The sequence below is a fragment of the Lepisosteus oculatus genome, chromosome 4, assembly GCF_040954835.1.
Source record: "Lepisosteus oculatus isolate fLepOcu1 chromosome 4, fLepOcu1.hap2, whole genome shotgun sequence".
NCBI classification, from domain to species: domain Eukaryota; kingdom Metazoa; phylum Chordata; class Actinopteri; order Semionotiformes; family Lepisosteidae; genus Lepisosteus; species Lepisosteus oculatus.
Window position 1 is genome coordinate 63,934,983 of NC_090699.1, and position 27,544 is coordinate 63,962,526.

At 38.8% G+C, this 27,544-nt stretch overlaps 1 protein-coding gene across 12 annotated transcripts in view; it reads right to left on the reverse strand.

Annotated features, from left to right (window-relative positions):
• Window positions 1–7,317: 7,317 nt before the first annotated feature.
• The window catches only part of LOC102695071 (ERC protein 2), a 314,021-nt gene continuing 293,794 nt past the window's right edge, over window positions 7,318–27,544 (reverse strand). For all 12 annotated transcript variants that reach the window (XM_069189511.1, XM_069189507.1, XM_069189509.1 and 9 more), the window contains one exon: window positions 7,318–10,920. In XM_069189511.1, coding sequence (XP_069045612.1) covers window positions 10,783–10,920 — 138 coding nt within the window. In that variant the 3' untranslated portion in view covers window positions 7,318–10,782. The remainder of the gene's footprint in view (window positions 10,921–27,544) is intronic.

The following is a 27,544-nucleotide window of genomic DNA, read 5'->3' on the forward strand; positions in this document are numbered from 1 at the left end:
TGCACATTACAGCATCTCAACCCATGTCACGTCAAACTCCTGCCCCCAAGTCCAATGTCACATTTGGATTTTTTTTTTTTTAGTCCCGACTACAGCGTTACCAAAGCACCAGACTGGCTCGAATGACCCAATCCTCTGAAATTTCTCAGGTGAGGGCCAAGGACGGGAAATTCCTAAGGGGAGGGTGTTAAGCATTAATTGATAGTTAACTCGTCAACACGTGGGGGCTCCCTCTTCACACAGTTCATGCTTTTCAGTGCTGAACCACTGCACCATTCTCCCTCATACAACTGATTGCTCGGAAAAAAATCGAAAACGTTACATTTCTGCTTGCTTGAGCAGTGTAGATTCCTGCACCGCGGCTCGGCTCCTGCAGACAAAGCTCGTTCAAGTCGCCTTTCATCAACACGACGGCCGACGTTCATTTAATAACGACACCCAAGACACACTGGACGCAGAAGGACGCAGGGTTGTGATTAAAGAGACAAATCGGCTCTCAAAACTAGTAGAAAACAGCGTCACGTAACCTTTTAAGAACTCAAAAGAAACTGTTGCAGCTCGTAGAGAAAAAATAACCTCGCTCAATTTCAGCTCCCATCGAATTAAACAGAGTTCCACGTAATAAATCAGATTTCCTACCTGATCGAATCGAGTCAGCTACTTTAACGAATTCACTACTGTACATTTGTTTTGTTTAAAATTTAAAATAAAATATTATGCCACAATTGCGAGTTTCAGTACAAGTACGAGAAGGATATAAAACAAACTAGAGGCAGACGCAGTAGAGATACAAAGTATTCTGGAAAGTTAAAAAAAATACACCACAATAACGGTATAATGAAAACAGAAGGTTGTACTAGAGGGGGAAAAAACGAGATCGAGTAAAACCAGCACCTAATTTTTTGTTTCCAGAACGTCTTCGTACCAATTTAAGACCGACGTCGAAACGACTTTTTATTAGGTAGCTTGAAAATTTAGCATTTCCCCTGCAGAAAAGATGCTGCACGACAAAAAAAAACATGCTTTAAATGTAACACTAGATATTCTGCAAGGGTTTAATATATGGGTGATATTATGCCTATAATTAAGGGAAATTGATACAAACGATCGTTAATATACTCACGTTTCTATTGAGTATGAGTAACCCACGGTTTCCATCTTCAAATTAATCTTAATGATGTTTATATAAATATAGTAAGGGAACTCCACATTCAATATCCAGAAGAATGAGAAGGTAGATTCCTTTGAATACAGACGTTATAGTCCTTCTAAAAAAGACTAGTTACGGAAAGATCCGCAGAAAGATTATATTTAGTCCAACGCGGCTGTCACAGAAACTGGCATTATATACATGATTAACCTTTTCCTGTTGTCGTTATCGTCCCTCGATCACTATAGCTTATGTTCAAATTCAAATACTTTTTTTTCCATTGCACGAAACAGCCGCTATCAGGACACCAATAAAGAACGTTTACATCTGTGAGGTCCGTTGTAATATTTTTTTAAACCACTATATTGCAAAAATGTGTTCCCTAGAACGCCAGTAGGGGGTGCCATTCTTACAAAAACAATGTTACATTTTAAAAGACCATATTATTCGGCGAATTTAAGATGCACGTTTGGAAAACAGCTGAATTGCAAAGACGCCTTTCTCAAGTGCGGCAAATACAAGTTAAGTGTATGTAAAACGTTTTTATTCAGATCGACTCCAGCGGCTGTAGAGAAAAAAAAAACCCAACATTTTCTTTCCCGCATGAACAATGTAACGCTGAGTTCTGGCTGCAAATTAGATAAGAAATCTGTTCCCGGTAGCCAACAGAATAAAAGTATTGAAATTTAAGGATATATACACACACACGTGGGACCACAGAGAGGAAATATTCTTATGGATAAAGCATCTTTCAAAATGTGAAGCACGCATTACAGCACAGATAAGCCAGTCTCTGTTGAGTCGAAAACTTACATTTGCCACATAAGAATAAGAAACCTACCTTCGAGACTTTTGTCAAATAATCTGTAATCCACGCTTTATTATTTGGTTATCGAGTGTCCTATTCCTCTGCAAAGCTCCTGTGTAGTCGAATAGATTTACCATCCAAAGCACACGAAGGCATTAACAGAACATACACTGTTCCTCAGTGATAGTGGCGATTAATCTTCTGTTTCGGCGTTGAAAAATTAACAAGGGATAGACTACCCGGCGCTCCTCGCACACAACTGCCGAAAGTAAAGCAATGAGAAGCTATTTACAATGTCCAAAAGCAATCTGAATAATTAGCGCTTCTAACAAACGTGGGCGTGATTGTGCGGAAACACTTAATGACAATTAAAACATCCACAAGCAACAACAAAAAAAAAGTGCCACAGGCAGATGCTGAACCAGTAAAACTTTTTTTTTTAAATCGGCGCTGCGGTGTTTTTTTTTTTTAATAGAAAGTTACCTTTCTCAGGTTCTGCAAACTGCTTCAACAAATGCGTTCCGGCACAGATGAAGAAACGACCAATAACTGTTTTGTGGGCCAAAAACAGGACAAAAAACTCCCCCGAAAGCCTTCTTTTACACGTTCAGCCAGATGCGTTTCTACCTGCTGGACTGTTCACACGGGAATCTTCGTAGCAAATAAACTTTCACTGTATCCTCCATTCTGAGCAGAACACCAATCCTCCCTTTTCTGGCTTCGGTAACAGCGGTTTGCAATTCAAGAATTGCCAACCAAGTTCTTTCGCTCCCCAATCCAGCTGCAAAATCGGACGACGAAAATCCGTTTTTTTTTAAATATAAAAATAAAAAAAAAACAACAGAAAAGCAAGTATTTCCAATAACCAGTCCGAGAGGAGTTACTGCAGGGAAGCGTAAACCATTATTTAAGATTCTAAAATGAGCGTTTCAATCTATGTTTTCCTTTTCCCCCCTCAAAAAAAGTGAACTACGTAAAAAGAGCTTCGGACTTCTTCAAATACATCACCTGCCTCTCCGCCTTCTCTCTGTAACTAGCAAAAGCTACAACTGATGAGCATAAGAAAACTTCTCCTTCGCGCATGCGCCCTGCGCCTCCTACTCTCCACCACCAGATTCGTTTTAAAGTCATAAAACTCCTTTAAAGACTGGACGCAGGAAATAAAAAAACTGGGGCATTTGTTCCTAAAATCATCACGTAGCTTTGAAGACTCCCGAAACAACCCACTCGAATATTGCATGTCCTATATATATATATTACGTGTCTTTGAGCAGCACAGGCAACATGTAAAAATCATTTTAAAGATGAGTTTAGTTGAGCAAATGGGAGAATATGAAATATACTGTATGAAGAATAAAAAGAACGGCTTGAAAATGACTCATGTCCTTGTTACTAAACGCAATTAACTTTTCCATATACAAAATCACACAAAAATCTAAATAAAAATAATTATTGAATAATTTAACCAGCTGTTCGCATTTGAGTTTATCTGGTTTCTTGGCAACGTTAGTTAGCGAATATTTTAATGTCAGGGCAGCGCAAGAGTAGAATGCAAATATTTAACACCTTTATGTAAATTGTAATGAGTAACTCTGTTTTGAATATTTTCATAACGTTAAAGCCAGAAAAAAGACAAGATTTATTCCTATTAAAGACTGTATCCCTTGGCTGTCTTTCAGCGACGTTTCAACAGCTAATACTAGCAGATCAAGGCATCTGTCTTTTGGAACAACAGGTTGTTATCAATGACCGGCAGATTACTTAAAACAAGAACCTTAGGGTGTGTATTTCAATTTAGGATGTTAACCTTTTTGTTTATTAAACTAATATAATTTTTGGGAAAGTGATAATACTTCACAAATATCACCTTTTTTCTGTGCATATAACCCAATTGGTATGTTGTATTTCGAATAATAATTTGGTAGGTATTATTTTTAAATCGAAAATGTAATTTTACCATAAGATTTCAAAGATTTTGTTTTGCTGTAATTAAATTCGCGCCTTTTTGTTTATATACTGTACTTCGTCATTTGGAAAATATCTTTTAAACTTAAAATTCCAGGTAGGTTTTTATTGTTATAATGTAATAGCAGCAGCAGCGAAAGTTGTGAAAAGTTGTTTAGATTAAAAAATGAGTTAACATGTTTAACGTTCGTGTGTTTTCCAATCATAGTTCGATAGTTTGAGATAGTTCCAACTTCGAAACTAATCATGTTGGAGGTGGACGAGGATAAAAAAATGTACAGGTGTGACTGAAAGGTCAAATACACGTATTTGTGATGTACGGTACAGTACCTTACAATGAACTGGAATCGAAAGGAGCAGAACAAATGGAATATTTGTTTTAAGAAATGATTTAAATCATCTTAACGTGGACACTAAATGCGATTCTGCCAAAAAAAAAAATCTTAAATACACAATGTAAAATACAAACAAGGAGTCGGTCTTTTAGGTTTACATAACGGTGTCACTAAAATGACCAGATTTAGAGCCGGTCTAAGGTTCTGTGTCTAAGGTGTTTTTAAAGCCTTCATGAATGAGGAGAATTGGGTAACGTTGTAAAAATGGGTGGAACGCTCTGGCTAAACAAGACCGCTATTACCTAAAATAACCCACTACAGGGACCCCAGGCTGTCACTCGGTAAGAGCCTGAGTTTGACTTTTCTGACACGGATATCGTGTTACACTCCAGGATCTGTCGGGAGTACCTCACGTTAATTACTTATTTGGAACTAATTTATGAAATATAGATGGGTGGCAGACACATCGGTGAATTTATGAAATTTGATGACATCGTATTTTTTTTGTTTCCTTTATACCGCCAGAAACTGGAGAAAAACTATTTGAAAAATAAATGTAATAAAAGCGATTGTTCTTTAGAGGTTTGTATTTACTTTCTGTTCAGCTACTTTGATCCTTTAAGCAATAACATATATTAAATTAATTGAAAAAAACAAGTTCTGAGTTGGAGCATTTTTCTGTTTTGTTTTTTTTTGTTGATGGGTAGCCCCATCTTGTGCCCCAACATATACGACGTTTTGTAACTTCATTTTACTTTATTTTTCAACTTTTAGACTTCATATTTCAAAATAATGCACGTTTCGGTCTCGCTGTGTAAATTTCGTATTGAACTTATAATTCAGGTAAGAAACGTCTTAAGATTTCTGTTCACCATCTGAAATTACTCTTTGGGGTTCCATAAGATCCACTTCAGTTATTTAATTTGAAAAAATATGCCAGAAAGGAGACAACTGCAGTTTGAGGTTAACATACAGTAAGTCCTGTACTAAATGTATAACGCAAAAAAAAAAAGTCCGGGAAGATAAGTCTGTGAATCCCTGAGCACAATTACTTTTCTTGTTTCTCCAGGCCTGTTCTGCTAGAGTCTCTCATCTTTGTTATATATTGTATATAAAGTCTACAATGACGCTGCTCTGCAAAAACAAAACAAAACGAAAATGCTGTAAGGTGGAACAAAGATGAATTACTCAGGACTGACCCGGAAAGTATAGTATACAGTATAAGACAAAGGTTTGAACGTCTAGAGTTGTTCTTTAGAAAACTGTCTTTACACACTTTCGTATCTTAATCCCGTTTTCTTTTCCAACTCCTTTCTACCCCCTTTCAAAGTCAGTTTGAAGATTGGTACGATCTGAAAAACCAGGAAAGATCCTAAACGAGTTTCCCTGAACAGCTTCCTTAGCTCCCAGAGATCTTTGGCGATTGCAGCTCCAGTGAGAGACAGCATACTGTCTTCAATAGTAAAATAGTGTGCTTCCTTCACTCTCTGCATGTTATACAGGTACTGTAGGAGTCACATTAGGGTTTCCCTGATTACTTTCAACTCTTTACACAAACTCTGGGGGGAAAAAAAGTCATAAACGTATAGGAGTTTTGAAAAAAAGACATCTCGTAATGTAAATGGTAATTGGAGAACAATATTTACTGCGTTTTCCAACTTTCCGGATTTGGATGGGTGAGCTGAACTATGCAAACGAACAGCAAATGTTGTGTTGAGTGTCTGTGTCAGGGGTGTTGAAACAAGTGTTTCCAAAAAGAACAGTATCTATAATTCAGCGTGTAAGTAATCTTCGACATTCTTCATAAACAAATATGATCCACCTGTACGCCCTCAAGATGCTGTTTTGTACCCTGGGGGAAAAGAGCTTTTGTTCCGAATATGTGGTTAAAATGTACACAAAGGCCTTATCGTACATCAAGGCAAGAGACATCAGTCGGATCATCTTTTAATCCAAACATCAAAAGATTAGCCACTCCACTCTTCCTTAACCTCTAGGTAAGCACCTTTGAAATGACATAAACTCTCAACTTTATCATAGTACACAAAGATGAGATGATAAGCTGTCACACAGTCTACGTACTCATTTGGTTTCCTGCTCTGTGTTTTGTATTCTTCCGTTACAATTTTAGCTTAGTATTTTCTTACAAAAGGCAAAAACGAAATTGATCAGTGTGACTTCTTAAGGATAATATTGAAAATATAGAATTTTTTTACAACTTGTTTTTCATATGAGATATGTTTATAGTGTGCAGTACATTGAATCTATGATCATTTTAGACTTGTTCTGTTTAGTACTCTAGGTTTGCATGTGTTTAACAAAGAAAATGAAAGTTATTGATGAGTTATTGAATTTGCATAAGCAAACACTGCTGTAGGTGTGACGTTGTTTCGCTGCTGTTGAATAGGTAAACATTTTCATCACCAAAAAAATACTTTTAATTCCTGCTCGCTATAAACAGAAAAATGACTGCAGAGACTACAATCACCCAAGAGAGGATCTACAAATTCCTTGAGTTAGTGCAAGTATTGGACTATAAAACAGTCATAAAAAGGGACCAGTGTGAGTGAGTCATAAAAACAAAAAAGAAATAAAAGCCACATGGAAGCGGAAAGTTACAAAACAACAGAAAAACTGGGGTAAATGCTCAACAAAGTCTACTTATTATCAAAAATAACACATGTAGCTTTCTGGCCCTAAAATCTTTGAAGGCTACATAGTTTGTACAGTATGTGTATTCAAAAGGGAGCCCTGAGTACGTGTGGGGGCTGGGGATGGATTTAAATTGTTTCTCCTGCACAGTCACAATGTCATCCATTCTGCCTCAGGTACAGGGCAGGACAGGCAGAGTCTGACTGGGCCTCAACATCCCAGGTTCAGTACCTTGACTACAGCATATCCGTTTCCGTTGGCTGCTGCAGTTCGTGCCGGGGATAGATGGGGCATTCTTGCATTCTTTGGGAACTAGTGCCAGCAAAAAAGTGACGCCTGCCATGAAATGTATTTGTTCTCATTTAATTGTTGGTTATTTAACCAAAAAAAAATAATCGCTGCCAACATCAGAAAGTAAGTCACCTTTATTGAATGAATATAAACAAGCTAGTCAACACTAAATATTCTGATACATATAGTAACAATGTTTGGAATTCTAGATACCTTTCATGTACACATCTACAAGACACGGAGTTACAGTTAACTGCCTATTACATGCCCATGTTTAAGTCTTGAGGATTTCTTAGTACCATGTCAGATACCTTACCATATATTCAGTAATACAACCCATAACATGCCACACACTGGAAGGAGATTCAACAATAAGCACTATCAACTGAGGGTCGAAAGGGAACATCAGGAAACACAGACCATGGTTGTAGCACATCACATTCAAACACCACTCCACACAATTACATTGCTGATGTACTTCGTGTCGACTTGTTTGAGATCTGCGCCAGAAAACACTGCTCATCAAGGAAATCACCCCCACTTTCAGATGAAAGTCATTTAGTGGCGACGTGCAAACTGAATCCGCACATTTCATTAAATACAAAATCATTACTGTACAGCAAAATTATAGACAGAATTAGTACAGAATCCCCAAATGAATAATATTCAATCTTTTTTTTTTAAATATAGAAAAAAATACAGAGAATGAAAATTGTATTAGTAAAAGAAGGAAACAAATAGACTTTTTGTGGTGGTTCAACACGAAACGTTTCCATTTGTCACAGTGTTTATTTAACCCAGAGTTTTTTTTTACAATACTAAAAGGAGATCTTCTGAAATTCATAAATTCAACACAAAAAAAAAGAAATTATTCACCTTTTGGTAGGACAAGTCACCTTCACCCCCTGAGGGACACTGTCATTGTCAACCCTACATTTTAAACCATCAATTATCATCATTCAGTACAGAGAAAATGAGTTTTAAACAACTGCTCCGAAATTGGCACATTTCATAGAAAGGAACTTACATCTGCACATTGCTGTCTATTTTACGTTCTCTACTATGTATTAGCTTTTCATGGTAGGAAAATCCTACTTCAAGTATTCAGTAGTAACGTTAAGGACCTGATGATTGAGGACTACTAAAAGTATCCTCCCTTAATGCAACATTAAAGTGAATGTTTAAGTTTCTTATTCATCAAAGCATTGCCTACCCCTTTTTACTGGGCATGTTAACATCTTTCTTTGACAATACTAGTCTCAGGCTATTTGCAAATAAAGCCTGTACTTAATTGCCTGTGAGTTATGGATGCCCCACCAGTCAAACATAGTCTATTGAGTGTAAAGTAAAAGCCTTTTTCTTCTCTGCTTAAGGAGCAGAACAGAGGAACACAGGATACTGCTTTTGTCCGCACTTCACTTGAAGACTAGAGGTTCATTATTTCAAGAAAATACATTCAACTAGGTATAGCTTACCCGTTAGATACCTTTCTGCTGTTTTTATACATTCAATCCTCAATGATGAGCACAAACCACTTCCTTACTGCAAACGGAAGATGGGGACAAAATGAAAGTTGGCAATGTGTTGTCAAACGAAACATTTAAACTATCACTTTAAAGAAGTTGATAATTGTCCTTATTCACAAGTGCAATTGTTGTCAGCTGTGCTAAATAATCCCCACACTACTTTATTGTTTCCCATAAACCAAAATATTTTAAACTGTGGTTTCACTTCACTAAAACAGGGAATCTCATATTGACCTGCAGCCAAGCCAAACTGAGTAGTGGTATACCATTGACACCTTGATCTGAATTGTGAAGGAGACACTTCCCAATTCCTGTTCCAAATGTCTCTAAGACATCAGGCGACAGCGTTCCTCGACCTTCTCTGAGAGACGGACTGACTTGGGAATGAACATCACTCATATGTATGTACACTGCTGCCTCCAGTGTAAAAAGAAATGGCACCAGTAGCCAAGGAATGCTCTGGAAGTTCAAAACCACATCATGACAAGACGCAGCAAGCTTTTAAAAAATCTTAATAAATGCAAAGGTATTTCAGTTCATCCAATGTTAAAACACTTTTGAAAATGATCTCTACAATATTCTCAGCCACACCTTTTAGGCCCATATGAAGTGGGGCATGAGGATACTTCAGTATTACAACTACAATAAATTTGCACTACGTGCCAGACTGAACCACTTAACTATTTGAATATTTTACACTTACAGGATGTGGTAATGGTTTAGCTATCATCATTTCCATAAATTTATAAAATTTTAACTCTCTGGGGGAGTTCTCTGGCATTTGGTAGATGCATCAACCATCACACTATTTTACACTTCTTTTGTTATATCTTTTTTTCCAGGCAAGTTTGAAAAAAGAATTTAAGTTCTATTTTCATTTATATATATACTGTATAGGTCTTGGTCAAATATAGACACAAAGTAGTTTGTGAGGCACGAGCCACCTTGTTCAGAGGGATAATAGTAGTCAACTGTCACTAAAAGATGAGCTGCTCAGTTTTTTCTCTCAGAATGGCATTGAGAAACTCATAGACACTGTTTCCATCCTGACCAGAGCTGAGGTAAGAGTACAAGACGTAACTGTTGCTTTGAAGGGCAACTGGGCAAGAGAAAAAGAGACTTGCTGAGGTCTGGGAGATCATGCTTCCCAAACTTTCTTTATTTGATCTATAAAAACACAAATGCTTCATAGAAACAGGAGTAAACCATTGACATCTGTGCTTACAATAGCATGAATACACATTAACCCTTTCATCAGTCATGATTTGGAAATGCAGACAGATTATGCATCAATCATGTTTTTTTCTGATGTCATGGTTAAGCCATGTTTTCTTTTGCATGAACACTTTTTCAAGTGATCTTCTCTTCTCTGCGGCAGCAGCATCACAAAGAGTAGCGTCCTGAAATTGCTGAGAACTCTTAAGGAACTGAAGAGGCCAAGAGAGACGCTCATTGAAGGCATTTCTTCGTTTCGAAAACAGGGTGGGGGGAGATTGTTTCAGACGGAGGTGCTTGGCTTGGTGCTTGACCAGGTAAGCTATGCATGTTAACCTCATGGCTAAGGAGGAGTTGCAAGGTGTGCATAGATTTGATATGAACTCTTTCTGAGACCAGATAGCCGGGTGACTCAGGTGATGTAACATGAGACACTACGGTAGCCGGCATGGCTCCCCACTCATTTCCATTAAGGCCCAATGCATTGAAACTGAAAGTTCACAGGTCTCCCTTTGCATCAACACATTGCCTGCCTCACCCGGAGGATATATTTCCACCTAACCGTAACAGTTTTGTATTGCTAAAAACCGCCTTAATTAAAAAAAAACAGCTGAAACAATCCCCTAAGAACTTCCTCCAGAAGTTCATCAGTTTTATGCAAATACAAGTGACTCTAGACGTGTATGGCACTTTGTTAGAAAAGCTGGAGGAACAATATTTTTTCTATTCTAATTTCTATACCGAAAAAGCAAAAGAAAAAGCCTAATTGTGTTTGTAGGGAAATTCCAGAGGGTAGAGGGAGGCAATGTTCAGGCAAATGTGTCAGACAAAAGTTCTGCTTCAAGACTCTTCCTCCAAAGTTTTGATGACCTGCTCGAGGATGTCAGGATATGCATCCGCGATGCACTGCAGGAGATTGTCCGTATGGAGCTGAAGGGTCCTGTTCCTGGTCTCTTCCCTCTCCAGCTCTTCCATCAGCTGAGAACATAGAAAAAAAGAAAAATAGAGAAATCATAAGCCATCACTAAAATAAGCTAGCAGCATCTGCAAAGGTACAGTGCACTGGCTCAACATTTGAAACAGGCTGAATAGTTTCACCTGGATATTGACAAGGTTCGCAAAAATAAAACTGAAAAGTGTTTCGCTGCTGCTCGGATTCTGTGGAAAAAAAAGATCTACGTAAAATTAAAAAGAAATAGTGCCTTGCATTGTTAGTTCTTGGCAAAATGTCAGGGGTATAATGTGAAAACAGAACTTTATGAAGGTCGAAACGGCCATACAATGTCTTCCAACAAAGTGTTGATGTATAACTGTCAAATGCCAAAACGTGTTTTCACCTTTAATATTTAATAGCAGCATAAACATAAACATCAATGTCAACAACAACAGTAATAATAATAATAATCGGTGCCAATGCAGACCACCTCTGTGAATTTTATACAAGCCAGATTAAAGCCTGCAGGAAATAGGGCTTGTGCTTAGGCTTCCAAGTGGAGTTGTGCTGCAGTAGCAATGCCACAGATGTCCACTGAGCCAGTGATTCTAGTGATAAGACAGTTGGAGCGCTGATGCCTGCGGTTGACTGGAGTAATTGCTTATGAAAAACAGAAAAGTTTAATTGGAAGTCACAAAAAAGGCAGAGAGAAAGTTATGTAATACATGACTTTGGGAGAGTGATGTAATACAAAACAAGAGCATGCACATATCCTGTTTTCTGATACACGCAGTTCAACTGCATGTACATTTTTGTTCTAATGGAGCTGCTGCTCAGCATCACAGAATATCAAATGGATTTTGTGTACTGTAAGTAGCCCGTTATAAAACGAGGCAAAAGTTCTTCATCAGGATCAACTATTAACATTTGGCAGAGTGGGCAAGGAGGGCATATGCCAATCGATAATAGGTTTTATGCCATTGGTATTAATACTGTACTTCTTGGCTCTTCAGCATTCCTGATTGACAACACAACCCACTGCATTTAACATGCAGCATTACTCATTAGATAGCAGACTGCTGAAACAGTACTTAACTTAGCACAAGTGGGTAACTGCAATGCTGGCTAGTAACAGCACTAAAAATTTATGCTACTTCTGACATCTGGGGGAGAGCAGATTGCGGTCCATGTGTTTACCAAATGTGCAAAACGTGCATCCAGATACCTAGAACAGATACCCAGTTCAAAAAGGACCAGAAATGCCCTTTGCTAACCTGTTACACATGGCACCTGTATTACAAGCAAGCAACTGATGAGGTAATTAGCCGAATCCTGGGGGAAAGGAGGGAGACAGAATAGGACTTTTATCACTAGGAAATAGGTTTCCAGCAGAGCTGTAGTATTAAGTTTGGAATTCCCAGCAGGCAGTGTACTGCTCCTTAAATTCCTCAACAACACAGTCATATCACAACTCGTCATCTTCTGAAAACCTGCTTAAGTAGTCCCCCAATTTCCCTTAGAGGATATTTTATTGTTGTTAAGATCAAAAGCAGCCAGGATTCACTTAATTATTTCGTTTTAGTGATCCAATCAGATTATGATACAAGCAATGACTAGCAATTATTATTATTACTTGAAACTTTTATATTTTCTCGTGCCCTTTTCTTGTCTAACGGACAGCTACACACTATGACATACTGTAATACTAGGTTCAAACAGAAAAAAAATGTAAAATAAAGGTGTCTGCACAGCGCATGTAAACATACTGTAATACATTTGAATTTCATGATTTTTCAGCTTATGAAGTTCTCAAGAAATGTCTGATATTACTTGCAATTGTTATCTGTTGCAAGCTTGGCCATTCATAAAAAAAGCTTCTGCTGATTTGCAGTTGAAAGGCTAATTGGATTATTCAACCACAACTAATTTATGGGCTGTATATTTCACCAAAGGATATATCAGAATTCTTTTGTATTCAGAAGTACACTCATGGTGATCTGAAAGAAGAGCAGGATTTGCTGACCAGATTCAGATTATGATTTCAATGAGTTGCTGACACCAGTCTCATGGTACCAGGTATTAGGTGTTAAACATTTAAAAAACATTAAATATATATAATTTGGAAGTTAGTTCATTGCTATCATAATTTAAAAGAGAAACTATCTCAGAACCTCAGAACATGAAAACTCTATAAAAGATCAAATATGAACAGTTAGTAGTATGGGCAAAGAAGGCACATGACAATTGATAATGGGCATTTCCATATTAAATACCACTGGTGCATTTAATAACACATGTATGATTGAACCCATTCTAAAACAGTGGATGAAAAATTACAAAGAAGGTGCAAGTTCTTTTGTATGAAAATGAACGTTATCTGCACTCAAACAGATATTCAACAGAAAAGAACCCCCTTCAGGAACGAACGAATGAATGAATTAAAAAGGTAAAAACTTGTTTAAATTTACGGCATTCCTGTTATGTCCCTCCAGCAGTTTGGCTTGTGGCCAGTGCTCCTTGTTAAAAATTTGTTAAACGTGTTTGGCATTAATGCAAACATTAAGTGCTCATTTGTTACAAATTCTATCAGAATGTGTTCATTTTAGGCAATGAAGCAGTTAGCAACAAAGTCCACGGTTTCATTAAGGTAGTGTTTAAAATACAATGATGTATGCCCTGCATAGATATGGCGCCCCTGTGGCTGTGTGAATAGTTTTTTTCAAAATAACCACAGGTTGTTGATGGTTAAAAATCAGAGTAATTTTAAGTCGACTAGGAAGAGGACAAATAAAACATTGTTTAGGGTTAGCCCAGAGAATAGTCACAAGGAATTCCAAAAAAATCCATCAGTTGTTTTCTCAGTCTCCAGCCAGAATGGTTTTAGTAATCCATAATGCCCAGAAATAAATAAACATGAAAAGTAATTAAAACGTATGAACATGCGAAAAGTTACAAATGAGAAGAGGCCATTCAGCCCATCTTGCTTATTTGGTTAAAACAAGCAACATAATTTATTATAAATCAGTAGTAGGATTTTCTCAGGTTACCTCCCTTAGAACAAAGCCTTTAACTACTGGGTTTGACCACATAGCCTTCAAAATAATAGTCAATTGTACTGTATAACCCTTATAAAAAAACCCTAGCAACCTGTTGAGGTAATTCAAGATATTAAATATAAGTATAAAAGCAATAAATGTTAACACAACAACTATATAGGCACACTAGCTACAGTAGCTCTTGTAGGCATGCTTGATGAATTTTTCCTGTCCTGCTCATACTGACGTTAAAGCAATGCCACAGAGTATGTATGTTTATGAGGACAGAACTATCCCATGAGCACCTCCCTCCATTCAGAAATCAATGCAAAATATCCGTCTTATTCTTCCCTTTTGTTCGTCTAATTCGAACATATATTTCAGCTAAATTTCTACTCAACCACTTGAGGCTTATGGGTCACATCTCACATATCACTGGCCTATTAACTAAATTTCTGCAACCTACAGTAGAGCTCAACCATTTCTTCTTCTGCCCTTACTCCTATGCTTATGAGAACAAAAACAAAATGTTACAGATGAGATGAGGATACAGGATTTGTCCCTTCTTGCTTATTTGGTTGCTAGGAGCATATTGATCTAAAGTCCTCATCTACTATACCTACTTCTCAAAGGATCTAAAAAATTCTTCTTCAAGCACAAACTGTAGCTAAGCAGCTTTTCCCAGACCCCCACAGCCCTTTGTCTAAAGAAGTGCTTCCTGTTTTCTGTCCTAGAATCACATCCTCATAACCTGTTTTCACCTGTGTTGTCAGTAGTCTTTAAAATGGCTGGTGCAGTCCACTGGATTACTTTTGTCAAGGCCTATCAGGAGTTTAAACATTGATCAAGTCTCTTTGTAGTCTCTTCTGTTCAGCACTAAAGAGGTGAAGGCTTCTTTACCTGTCTGATTCTACAGAGGCACTATGCTTTTTGCAGTTTAACAGCAAATAAAACTGAGGTCCAAACAATGCAGGATCTATTTAGATAATTGTGTAATTAGATTATTGGCCTTGAAAACCAGGGAAACCTTTTCTTTTTTTTAAAACATGCATTTTCTACTTGCACACACTGTGCAGAAGACAGGAATCTCTGCAATGACATTTTTTCCACTGACCACTTGTCTGAATGTATGCGTAAGGTAGCATCTAGCCTGGCTTCAGCAGCAGAGTTACTTTAAACATCATGTGACAGTGCTTTCTTGTACTGATGCTGCAGAGCATCCGTCTTCCAGTGAGTGTCACGACACACACGGACATGGTAGTTTAGCCAAGAGTGAAGGTGATGTGTCCACTCAAGAGAGCGTTTTTGATAAAAGAAAAAGATTTCCTAGAATCTGCATTTATCACAGTTTTCCAATAATATGACAATATAATATTTGACTGCAAAACAATGAGAATGGAAACGTGGGTTACTGAGGTACCTTCCAGGACTCGAGCCCATTCTTTGAGTACCACGTTGTGCAAGGGTGACAGCACTTTGCATACTTTGCTCTGCAAGTCTGTGCACAAGAATGATGGCCGTTAAGTAGCATACATACATATCGGCAGTACTGCAGAAGGTGCTGGTAAGTCTGATGCCAAGAGTTTAGAGCGTGATATTAAAACAAAAATGATGGGAAAGATTAAATAATAAAGTTTGAAGCAAGATTTTTTTTTTTCCTTCACTGATGTGGAATTCCATTTATTCTCATGCTAGGGACTAATTAGGGGCCTTGCCGGAAGATCAAGGTTTTGAGATCTCTGGGTCTTAATAACACGGTGTGCCTGTCTGCCACCTGGGAAAAGGCCAGGCGCTCTTGCTCTCCCCACAGCAGGCACTGCCGTAGGCCGCTTGCAAGTGCAGGCAGGAAGCTACAAATGCTTAACCGCTTCACTGCCAAGACCACTCGCTACCTGCCACAGAGGGAGGTCCGCCGGCACAATCCACTTGCAGAGTCCGATTGGAAAGGGAAATCGAGCTGCTTCCGATTCATGCTATTCTTTGAAGTCGTTTCTTTTTAATTTTTTGTTCAAATCAAAATGCAGAAACTTGAAGGCCGCTACGCGAAATCCAAGATGATAACTTCCCAGTGTTCACTTTCCACAAACCACATACTGGATTCTGAAGAGAATAGGGACTATCTTAAAGATAAGACGATCGGTGAAACAAGACACTCCTGGCTTCCCGTTAGGCACAGCTAATTCGGAGGAGTAGAAGTCCAAAACAATTTAATAGGTAGGTCCCTTTTCAGGCCATAAAGGCCCATGGGGAACAGGGGACAAGGGCCACCATCTTTCTTGACCATCCAACACTGGAGATGGAGGTGAGGTGGTCATTACCCGCCGGAAAGCAGGCTGAGTGTACCTGGGAGCCGCCTGGAAGAAATTAGAGCAAACTACATCGCTTGCCCCTACCTGGGATTGAACCCAGGACCTTCCGGTCAGGAGCCAGACACCCTAGCCGTCTGAGCTACAATGGCTCCAAAACAATTATTTCTATTTATGGAATAACTCTCGAAAAACAATTTTGAATTAATGGCAGTGATGAATCTTCTTATGGTGACAGACAACTTGTAGAGCACTGCTGACAGGTTGAGATTAGTTGGCCAGGCCTCTCTCTGCTCTCTACAAACACAACAACCCCTGCTGCATCCTGGGAACTTGCAGGTACCTGGTACTGTGGGTGATGGACATACCTCTCCACCAATCAACACTGAAGCTCTGGCAAGGGGTGGGGCTAACCCTCATGGTAAAGATGAGTGGCTGGAAGGTGGGCGGGTCAGAGGAGTCTGTGCATACTTCCTCATCCCCCCCTGTGTATGGAAACGGGGTTCCAAACTGTGAATTGTGATGTTAAAAACGCCAGATATTCCAGATCGGTGGGTATGACAAAAATAACTTGAGATGCAAACTTCATAAAAAAAAAAACGACTGTGCTTTCTGCAATGAATCTGGATGTCGGCATCTTTTTGTGAATGATTTCAAAATAGCAAACGTATACAGAATACGAAAAGGTTAATTCCATGCTGAAAAGAGAAGAAAAGAAACACAAGGTTTCGGCTGTGAAGTCTCCTTCAGGTGTCTTCAGGTGATGCCTGAAGAAAGAAGAATGGAATAAACCTTTCCTTTTTCCTTTGCAGCCTACGCATACTGACGCAGCTACCTACTTGAACTTCTTCATATACAGAATACTATACTCATACTAGATACTAAAAGAGTTAAATCAGTTAAATGGATTAAAGACATGCGTTAGGTCTTAATACCCATTTTGTTTCATTGTTGATCTTAAAGTAGTCCTGTAGGGTGACTTTGTCAGCACCATTCAGAAATTTGAAGACTTCCATTAAATCCCCTGATAATCCCCTCTATTGAAGATTAAATAATATCCTCATCCTTTAATGTTAAATATAATACATAGATTAGTTTGGATTTTCTCTTTTTGATAGGATGCTGGGGAAAAATTTGAATCAGGAACCAATATTTACAGTACGTACAGTACCTATATATTTGAATTCCTGCTATTTCAGTATCAGGAGAAGAATGCTAATATCAAAAAAGAAAGTAGTTTTTTTGCACATGACCTCTAAATGCCTACGCCATTTTCCAGTCACACTTTCTACCAAATGCTTGGCAATGGAACAGAAACTCAGGAATCGTTTTAATTCGCGAAAGTTTGGATTGAATGAAGATTGCAGTGAATGACTGACACATACTATGTAAAAATTTGGCGTGCCCATTTTTTTATTACGTACACACCCAATACAGACTCACCAGCTATCTAACTCCCAGGCCCCTCTGACATGCTCCAAGCTCCACTGTGAATCACTAACTGTGGCAGCGTCACGCCACTGGTTGTCTGTTACTGCAACTGGAGGTGCTGGAGTTGCCGGTTCGCGAAAAGGCGAGAGGTCCCTAGCCATACAATGGCCACCCTATCCTGACCGCACTTGTCCAGTCATGTGCCTCCAAGAATCGTGGTGACAGCTGCCCATTGACGTGACCCAGACTCACGACCCCACAGACCTCTGGGCCACAGGGACCAGTTACATCAAAGATGCAAAAAAGTTCCTTTGAACAAAACACTGTATTTAAAAAAAATCTAGCGTGTCAAGGAATAAAACATTGTACATCCATGCACCCTCTCTCTGTATCTATACATTATGTATATTCAGAAACAGCACTCTTTAAGAAGCTCATGGAAACATTTGTTTTCATTTTCATTTTGTTTCACTTAATATTTCATAGGATTTGCCAGAACTGTGTAATATATCAAAGCACATATGTTCAAAAAATAACAAAAACATACTCAGACTCACTTATATATAATATTTGCTCCATACTCATGCCTTAATTTTCACTGGGCACCTGGTACACAAGAATTTTGATCAAAGCCCCAAATCACTTTATAGGTTTTGCTTTATGACTACCAAAGTATCTGCTAATGTTTACATTGAAACACATGGCTAGAGGGTATGGTTTCAGTTTAGAAAAGAATAAATAATGCAGTAAAAACCATGTCTTTAAAGACTTTGTCACTGACTTGTTTAGAATTCAATGCTCACGACATGGAAATTGAATATTTGGGGGCAATTTGTGAAACCTTTGAAAACTACGTAATATGCGCCTGTGTGACTTTCTTGCCCACTGTTGTGTATCCAACCTCAGATGAAGGTTTGGGTGGAAGTGAACTTAACCATTAGGGGTTTGGTAACCAGAGGGACATCAGAATAATAAAAACAATGCACAGTTTTCTCACATTTTAAACAGCGAACTAGAATTTCTAATAATAGGACAGAATTACAAATGGAATAGATGGAGATAAGCAAGACCACGGTTCATGAGCTAGCACAAATTACTCCTATGTGAAAAAAAGCAACAGAGAAAGGCCAATTTACAAGGGGGATTGGCAGAAAAGGGGGCTAAACATCTGCATATTCTCTGTGTCAAGTCTACAATCAAACAGCAGGCGGCTTATTAGGAAGTACTTATGGTCCGTTTATTCTTGCAAGTGGCTAGTCTACCACACTCAGAAGACTGCCTCTGGAGGGGCTGTGGTGGTGTACAAGGTCAGGAGGGCTGCAGTCTAGGTAAGAGCCTTGCCCCCAGGCAGGCGAGCCAGCAGGAGACAGAGCGGCACGAAATGAAACTTGTAAGAGCAGCGTTAACCAGAACAGGCTGTGTCTGCACCCAGGTCCTCCTGTTGCTCTTGATGCGTTTCACACAGAGCAGGTCACTGTGGTCACTGAGCCCACGAGATGTACACAGCAGAAAGAGCTGAAGCCATGTGCTTCTGGAGAGCTAGGTGAACTTGAAGTCAAGACACAAATGGAAACTTGCCTGGAGGCTACTGGGGCAAATACCCACCCTGATCATCGACATATGAAATTCCATACTCAAATGCATAAGCACTGGATATCTATGAATGCACTTTGTATTTCAGTAAAGGAGTCAACTCATTTTTTTTTAAGTGCTAGTAATGTAAACTGCTTGTAAAAAGGATCCTTGCAGAGTTTCGGGACCACCTATGTATTTTTTGTTGAGTTTAGTTCTTTCACTAGCAATTATACTGTAACTCTTGTCCATTTTTTTAAATCACTAAATTCAATTACCGGCACACTGCCTCCCCCACTGCACCAACCAGCAAAATGAAAAATAAGCCATTTTGCTGGAAGTAGTGGAGAAATGTTCACTAAAATGCTGAGAATGAAAGATTTAACAGCTGATTCTTGTTAAGTCTATGAATATTTTTTTTGTCCAAAGTGCATAAGGGCCAAAAAATGTATTTTTTTTTGGTCTAAGATTGACGAAATCAACCATACACATTCTCCAAATTCTTATGACAGCTCAGATAAATTTACTGTCAGTCATTACGATTGGCATATCATTTTTACAGTTTTGAAAGTAACACATCCCTCTAAATGTACTGCAACACAATCGAACATTAAACAAATACCACCGTTTTCTAAACCACTGTCAAAAGCACTCCTTTAAAATTGTTCCCAAGGTAATAATTCAGACTTAGTAGAGAAACAAGGACACAGGATCACAATTGGACACTGAAAGGGAATTCATTTAGGAATATGTAACATTTTACAAAAACACTTGCAGGTGCCTGGGACAGATATTTTAGATATTGTGGTGATTGAGGTCCAATCTCTGATCTGCTTTAAGAATCAGCTCGACAAAATTTTAAATTCACTTAAGTAGTCAATAGCCCTCAGTCTTCAGATCACAACTGGTTTAAACCTGGTAAAATCCTTTCATATTTTTATTGTTTCCAGTAGCAAATGAGGGCACATTCTTAAGATATTGTATAAATCTCAAATTGCAGTCCAATATCTCACCAGCTTGTTAAAAGCAGTACTGCATTTCAATGTGTCTCCACTAATGCTATGTTACTTAACTCTCCAAAGTCTATACTGAATATTTCTGATGTAACAACAGTCCCTAACTAATATTATTAAAGCCATGAGCCAGAGCATGCTTTCAGCTACACAACATGAAAGGAAAGGGGAAATATGGGTTTTTCAGGGCTCAGGTGCACATGCTACATTTCCCTGCTTTCCCCACAGAAAAAGCACCCATAGCATGTCTTCTCTCTTCCTTCTCTGGTTCTCGTCCGACCCTGCAGCATTATCAGGGTACCGCATGTCCACACAACTTTCTGCTGACAGAACTTTTCTTGCTGTCTGTTGTGCTGCATGACATTCTAGCACCATGCTAAAGCTGTTAATTTCCAATATGGCAGCTCTATATACCATAGAGGGAGTGGATGGTGTGAGAAGCCCATGCAATTCCACCTTCAGATCTGTGACAGAGCCATTGGGGATAACGGGAGCACCAGCAAGATCTGCCAAGAACGCACAAGGGAACATACTGTATGGGATGGAACAACAATGGCAGTGTCCAGTCTTTGAACAGTGGCACACAGTCTTTTCTCTTTAATGTCAATCGCCTGCATTATTAGCTTCTCCAAGCAGCTGGCCTCTGGAGATAACAGAACACAGAGGAGGATAAGTGTATATACAACCTTCAAAGGAGCTCTCTAGTCCAACTGCGAAGAAGTTGGAATCACAGCCCAGATTTCGGGGTAAAGGTGTTTGATCTGTAACTGCTAAACCTGCTGTAAGTATCCCATGTCTTTGAAGATGATAGGATTGTATGTTTATGTTTATTTTGTAACACCTGCGTTCCTGAGAGTATTCATGACCACAGTTTTTGCTTTTGGTCTTGAGGGTTTGCACTATCTTGTGCAAAGTGGCAATTTCTGGCTTGTTTTTTGTATCGATTGTGAACTATAAAAACCGGTAAACTTGGACTTCAGAAAATACAGCCCTATCTTCAAAACACTGACGATGTGAGATCTGAAATTCCTGTTGCTGTGTTTTAATACAGGAATTGGCTATGTACTGTAACAATTTAAGTTTTAATCTACATGACAATATGGACCCATTATAAAGTGATATCCAAAACTCTGCACAGCTGGAGTGCCACCTGTTGGAAACATACGTTGTATATGACAGATTTTAAGTCATTCGTTTCTGCAAGGCTGTGGCAGACCATAGAATCAGGTAACAGTATTGTAAAAGCTATACTAATTTATAAGAGTAGTAATACTGACAAATCAATCATGGCTCATTAATCATCACCAGCACATGATAAGCAAAAGCTAATCTTCCTTATTTAATTGAATTATCAGTATCTGCGGCTTTGTGAACAAAATTAAATAAAACATGCAATCTCTGACACCCGTTTCTAGACTTAAAATTATTTTGTCCAAAAACCATACAGCAACTCAAACTTGACTCTCACTATAACACTGCTTTCCAACTGTGTGCAAACCCACCTCACATTCCTGCTAATTGGTAGATTTCTTAATAGATCCCGAAGCCCCAGACTGTTTTTGAAGTCCCTTCATTTCCGCAGCGCTGAGAAATAAAACGGCTGTCCTAAGTGCTGACTTGTGGCACTGCACCCTCATTACCCCAGAGGTTAAAGGGGCAAACCCTCAGTGTTGATGTTGCTGTCACTCGAATCCGTTAAGGCCCGACGCTGATCTAGTCCAGTGAGCAGCAGAGGTGTGAGCCCAGCAGAGTTTATCAACTTCAAAAGACCCGGCTGAGGTCTTCCATAATTTACCGCCCACTCCAAAGAGAAGAAAGCAGAGCTGCCCCTGACAAATGAAGAGGAATGTGAGGAAGGATTGAGGAGAGGCGATACCTGCACTCCGTCAAGCCATCCGCATGAAGAGACGAGAGTGGGATCGTACCGCTTCCACGCTGAACACAAACACACCTAATTCACACCAGCGTTTCCAAAGGGAACGAGGGATATTTTTAATGGCCTCTTAAGCTTATCTAATTCGCAATCTAACAACCTTAAGTGCCTGTGAATTGTGTTATACTTCTGGTAATACCGAAGCCATCTGTCAGCCAAGCAGGTACAGTACAGTGCAGACTAACGCTGGGCTCAGCATGGCCACTGTCCAGTCTTGTTCAATTCCAGGTGGTGTTTATGGGTCCACAATGAGATCCACTTACCCCCTAAGATTCCTTAACATAGTATGAAGATCAATATAATTCAATTATTTTTAAAAAACAGATATGAGTTCAGTATCAATGCATAGTCTGGATTACAGCAAGCCGTGTTTCAGTACAAACCATACTCTTCCAGGTAACACTCCTCAGGGTTGTGTCTTTTAAGTCCAGTATTTGCCATGATCTAAAGGTATTGATACCGTGGAACAATACTTCATTGTATGATGTACAGTAGCAGAAATATGTTTTGCATCCAAGCAGCTGTGTTTTACACACTGAGAAACTCACAAAAAACAGAACAAATAAACATTCCATTTAAATTAATATAGCATTACATAACAGACATCAACCCATATCGAATCATTACAAACAACTCCTACAAGAATCCACACAACTACAACAGAACAGGAGTAAATTCACTCCACCACAATGACCCTAAGCGCCTATAATTGCACATCTTTTGCTTATACAGTATATGCTCACAGTTACCAGATAAAGACAGTGGTTTTGCCCATACAAAGTCTCATCAGTGTGACACAGGTAACTTTGACCAGTGAAACAGACATATATATACTCATGTATCTTGTAACAAACGACTTTCAAGATTATGGTGCCTTTCAAGAGCATAGGGATGATGAATAACAGCACCCAATAAGAAAATATGTTTAGGAATGTTTAGTGAGAAGTCAGTCAGTTCACAAGACGTTTTCGGCTTCAACCCCCTTGGCTGGGGGCCGAACTCCCTGGCCAAAGGACAAGAAAATCAGGTCCCCTTTACAGAGCGAATCTGTCCCAGGGGTACCTGTGCGGCTGGAGACAGGATGGAGAAGGGATGCATGAAAAAAAAAGCGAAAAGAGCCATTTGCATATGATATATACTGCAGATATTTGGGGAAATGAAGTCTGGAACGATTATGATTTAGGACCGCTGGGACAAAAGAGGGTTGTTGACTCCCGTGGGTCAGTCAAGAATTTCCATTTATCATCAGTGCAACTGTTCCTTATAGCAGAATGATAGAAGAATATGTAGCAGGGAAAGATGTTGCTTTTAAAATCTAATTAAGACTCAGTCACTTTATGAACCTTCATTAAATTCCGATTTTCAACCTAGCATCCAATTACAAATAAAAAAAACAAACAAACTCATCCTTGTTCGCAGGACTCTGTGCCAGCAGCTCCTTGCTTTTACCTAATGGAAACGGGCCACCAGGTGCCGCGTTTGTGATTTGCAGTTGGACTGAGGGTTGAAATTGGATACAGTCTGGAATATGAAATAAAGTTTTATTGTCCTTTTAGGGTAAAATTCAGGAATAAACTAAAACAATCTCACGAGGGCACATTCAACAGCTCCATCTTAATGATTACTGTATCAGTCTGTCCCTGTGCAAAATTTCATATGATTGTCGTTTTTGTCATGAACAATTGGTTTGGTTATGTAATGACTAAATTAAATTTGAAACTTGCAGAATTTCTGATTACAGCTGCAGAACATTGATAGAATTTGCAGAACATGTACTGTATGATGCTGATTGAGTATTTGTTTTTGGCATAACCCACTTCGCCCCTTGGCCATTGGAACAACAGAAACACATATCTTAACCCTGGACAATACAGACCCTGAACTTGAGCCTCAAAGTCCGTGTTTCCACTAAAAATTTTAATGTCTAATTTGGCTTTACTCTTGGTTTCACTAAGTAATTTCCTCTAATTTTCATTTTTCAATTTGATTCTCTAGTGCACTATTGTACAGCACCTTGGGTTTCTTAAAGCATAATACATTAATATTGTTTCCATATTCCACTTTTTGTAACTTGTACGTCATATTTTTACATCTTTTATTAAACCCACCTATTTATCAGTTCTTAAATGTTAGTTCTGGCTGAACAGAGCAAAAGTACACAGAACATGTTACCATACAAGATAAACAAACTACTGCATCTGCCTGTCATTGTACCTCTTGAAACAAATGGCTTTTCAATTTTTTTTTATCCTATCTTGCAGAACTTGGTGAAACGTAGTTCTAACCCAAACAAATCTCCATTTTTGGTGTGTAATTGAGAATCCAGGTAATTATCCCTACAGCTGTTTTTAGTTTTTTTCTAATGTAAGCAATACCTAGCTAATCCTGAGAGTAACAGAAAAGGGTTCTATTCAACTAGGCCTCAAGGCCTACTTGAATGAGATAGAAAGATAGCTGTTTTTACTTGCAGTGATTATTAATATTCCCCCACATCCTTTTTTCATTTTGATGTTGTATGTTAGACTACACTATTTAACAATGAAAGCAATTTGAAAAAGATTGCTCTAGAACTATAACAATTCATAATTAGTTGACTAAAGTAATGTTCAATATAAATCGGAAACATCTAAATGGCGAACAAAAAATAAAAACGCACAGCAAATGATATGATTTTATGTGGAAAAAAAAATTGCTATCAGAGTATAATTAAACATGAATGAAGGTGGAGGGTTACAAGAGTAATCCATCACCATCGTACCTGTGACAATATCATAAAACCACACAGTAAATCACTCAGAACATTACTTTTTCGCAATTAAATATTGAGTGAAAAAAACAAAGTCACAAATCATTGTCTGCGCCTTTTTTAAGCTAATCACACACTACTGATGAAACAAATGACACTGGTAATTTTTGTTGTGATCTGAAGTCTTTTGTGCAAAAAAATGTTGTGGCTCTTTATTGACAACAAGGAATGTTTCATATAAATTTCATGTCTCTTAAAATTTTCACATGACTTGAACTTCGCACAAATTCAAAGAAGAGCAGCCATATATTAGAGAAGTTGAAATGCATGGCTAAACATTTCTGGCAAATACAGTAAATCTTCATTAAAACATACGGAATAGCATAGTCTCACATTGACAAATTATTTGATAACTTCATTCCTCCCCAAATTCAGAGCTGCCAGATGTAATCAATTTGATTTCGTGGTGGAATCTCAAGACACAAACCGGATGAAGAGTCTGCGAGTGAGGGAGTATTCACTGGAGGAATTCTCTCACAGACTTCCACAAGTCACAGGGGTTACAGGAGAGTGACAAGCTAGGACTACCCCAGTCAAGACAAACACACCCAAGGCTGTCAGAGCCCGGACAAATACTGTATGTGTCACCACTGGCAGAATCCCAGAGCTAGCCAGCCAATGACATACCCCACGCCCTGTAGTTTCAATTAATAACACACTCGTACTGCGCAGATAAAATGACAGTTTTTAGACCACCAGGGGGAGTTCATTATGGACCAAGAATTATGCATAATTGGATAACTTGAAGATAATTAAACTGTTGTTAGAGCTTAAAGGATTGCAGCAACCCCTCCAGGTATGAGAAATCCTGATAATCAGCATAACCTCGTTAGCTTTAATAACATCATTCATTAATACACATCTTCAAAACACGGCTGCAAAACACAGATGTCTGGCTTGGCTTTTTTCCCCGTTTCTAAAGTGCCTTAAGGAGAGTTCCCACAATGTTTTCTGCTGAGAAGAACTTTCTAAAAGCCTTATAAGCCAGGCTTATGTTAATTTACTTATATCAACATCTTTATGAAACCTGCAACCAGCCTGCAGTACAAAAAGGTAATACACCTGCACGGATTTTGAAATGATAAGAGCTACATGATGTACACATAATAAAGGATTTAAGATGGGTTTTTTTCTCCTTAAAAGAAAACATTTTTAAAGCAGATGCAGGTTCAAACTTACAGCATTATTGTACCGTAACAGCGTTGTGCTGTATCTGTCCAAAAAACCTAAGTACCTACAAAATGTTTTTTTTTTCCATTAAATGGTGGTAAGTTGACATCACAATAAGGTTCGCCAATTTCTTAACTCATAGGGGTGGAATTCTTACAGTATGCTTCTTGCCACCTTCTGACTGTTTTGACATACACACATACAAAAAAAATAAATGTTGGCGAACAACATCTTAAACGGCATCAGAAATACATTTATCACCAGCAAGCCAAAGAAAAAAAGAAAACAGGCTCATGAAAGTTGAAGAGTTGAAAGTCTTTTATGCAAGCTCTAACTTAAAATAACAGTGTGGCGCGTTTTAGCCTCTGTGAATTTTCTCAGCAATTACAAGGATGGCACGTCACAGCTTCCCTCTTGTCACCATTTGACTGGTCCTACTTTACTTCACTCCTGTCTTTTCAGTGGCAGTGCTAAACTGAAATGATTGTCTTGGAGGACAGGGCACAGGGAGCAGTGGCCTAGTCTGTTATGAGCATGAGGTGTAGGGAACAGAGGGAACAGAGCCGCCTCAATGAGTGGCTCCCACGGTCGCATCACTGGGGAAATTACAGACCTGATCGTTCTCACACCAAGCATCTGTCCGTGTGCCAGGGCCTTAAGACGCACTAGGGAACACCAGATCGAAACACAAGGCTAAACACGCATAAATGTTCTATAGTACTGAAACTGATTTTTTGCAGTGAAGCAATGAATGTGAAAAAAATAGACCTATCAAGCTACACTAGATACGACAATTACTGAAAACAGATTTGTGCTCACTGCACAGTACGGTATATCTTAAAGGCAGAATAAAATGGGCATCGTTGAGCAATACATTAAAGTTGCCCTGTGCTGTTCATTTTCTACTCTCGTTTCTCTTTCAATCTCTTTTTTGTTGAAATAGTTTTTACCCTTCTCCATACAGGTGCGGCTCCCGACAAGAGCAAAAAGGCGGGAAAAACTTGCCCTGTTGACCTTAAATCAAGTCACAATGTTTCCCCTCAATGTAAAAATCCCCGGTTAAAGACAAATATCTGGTGTGTTCAACCCATAATCCTACCCACACAGGCCAGAAGCTTCATTTAAATCCATAAAACTGTTGATTCTTACTGGATTATATATCAGTTCTGATTATGTGGGCTATGGAATTAACTGCAAAAATTCTTTGTCATCCCCATAAGAGCTTTTTACACTGGAGGCAGAGGGTGTGTTGCGCCAACGCAATTACTGGCTTAACTGGGGTGCAAGCTGAGGATAATACAGCCACTGGAAGCACTAAAGCAAGCCCAGAGCACGACACAGGCTGCAGGAGCAGCGAGCAGCAGGGCGCGACACAGAGGCAGAACCACAGTGCCCACACACT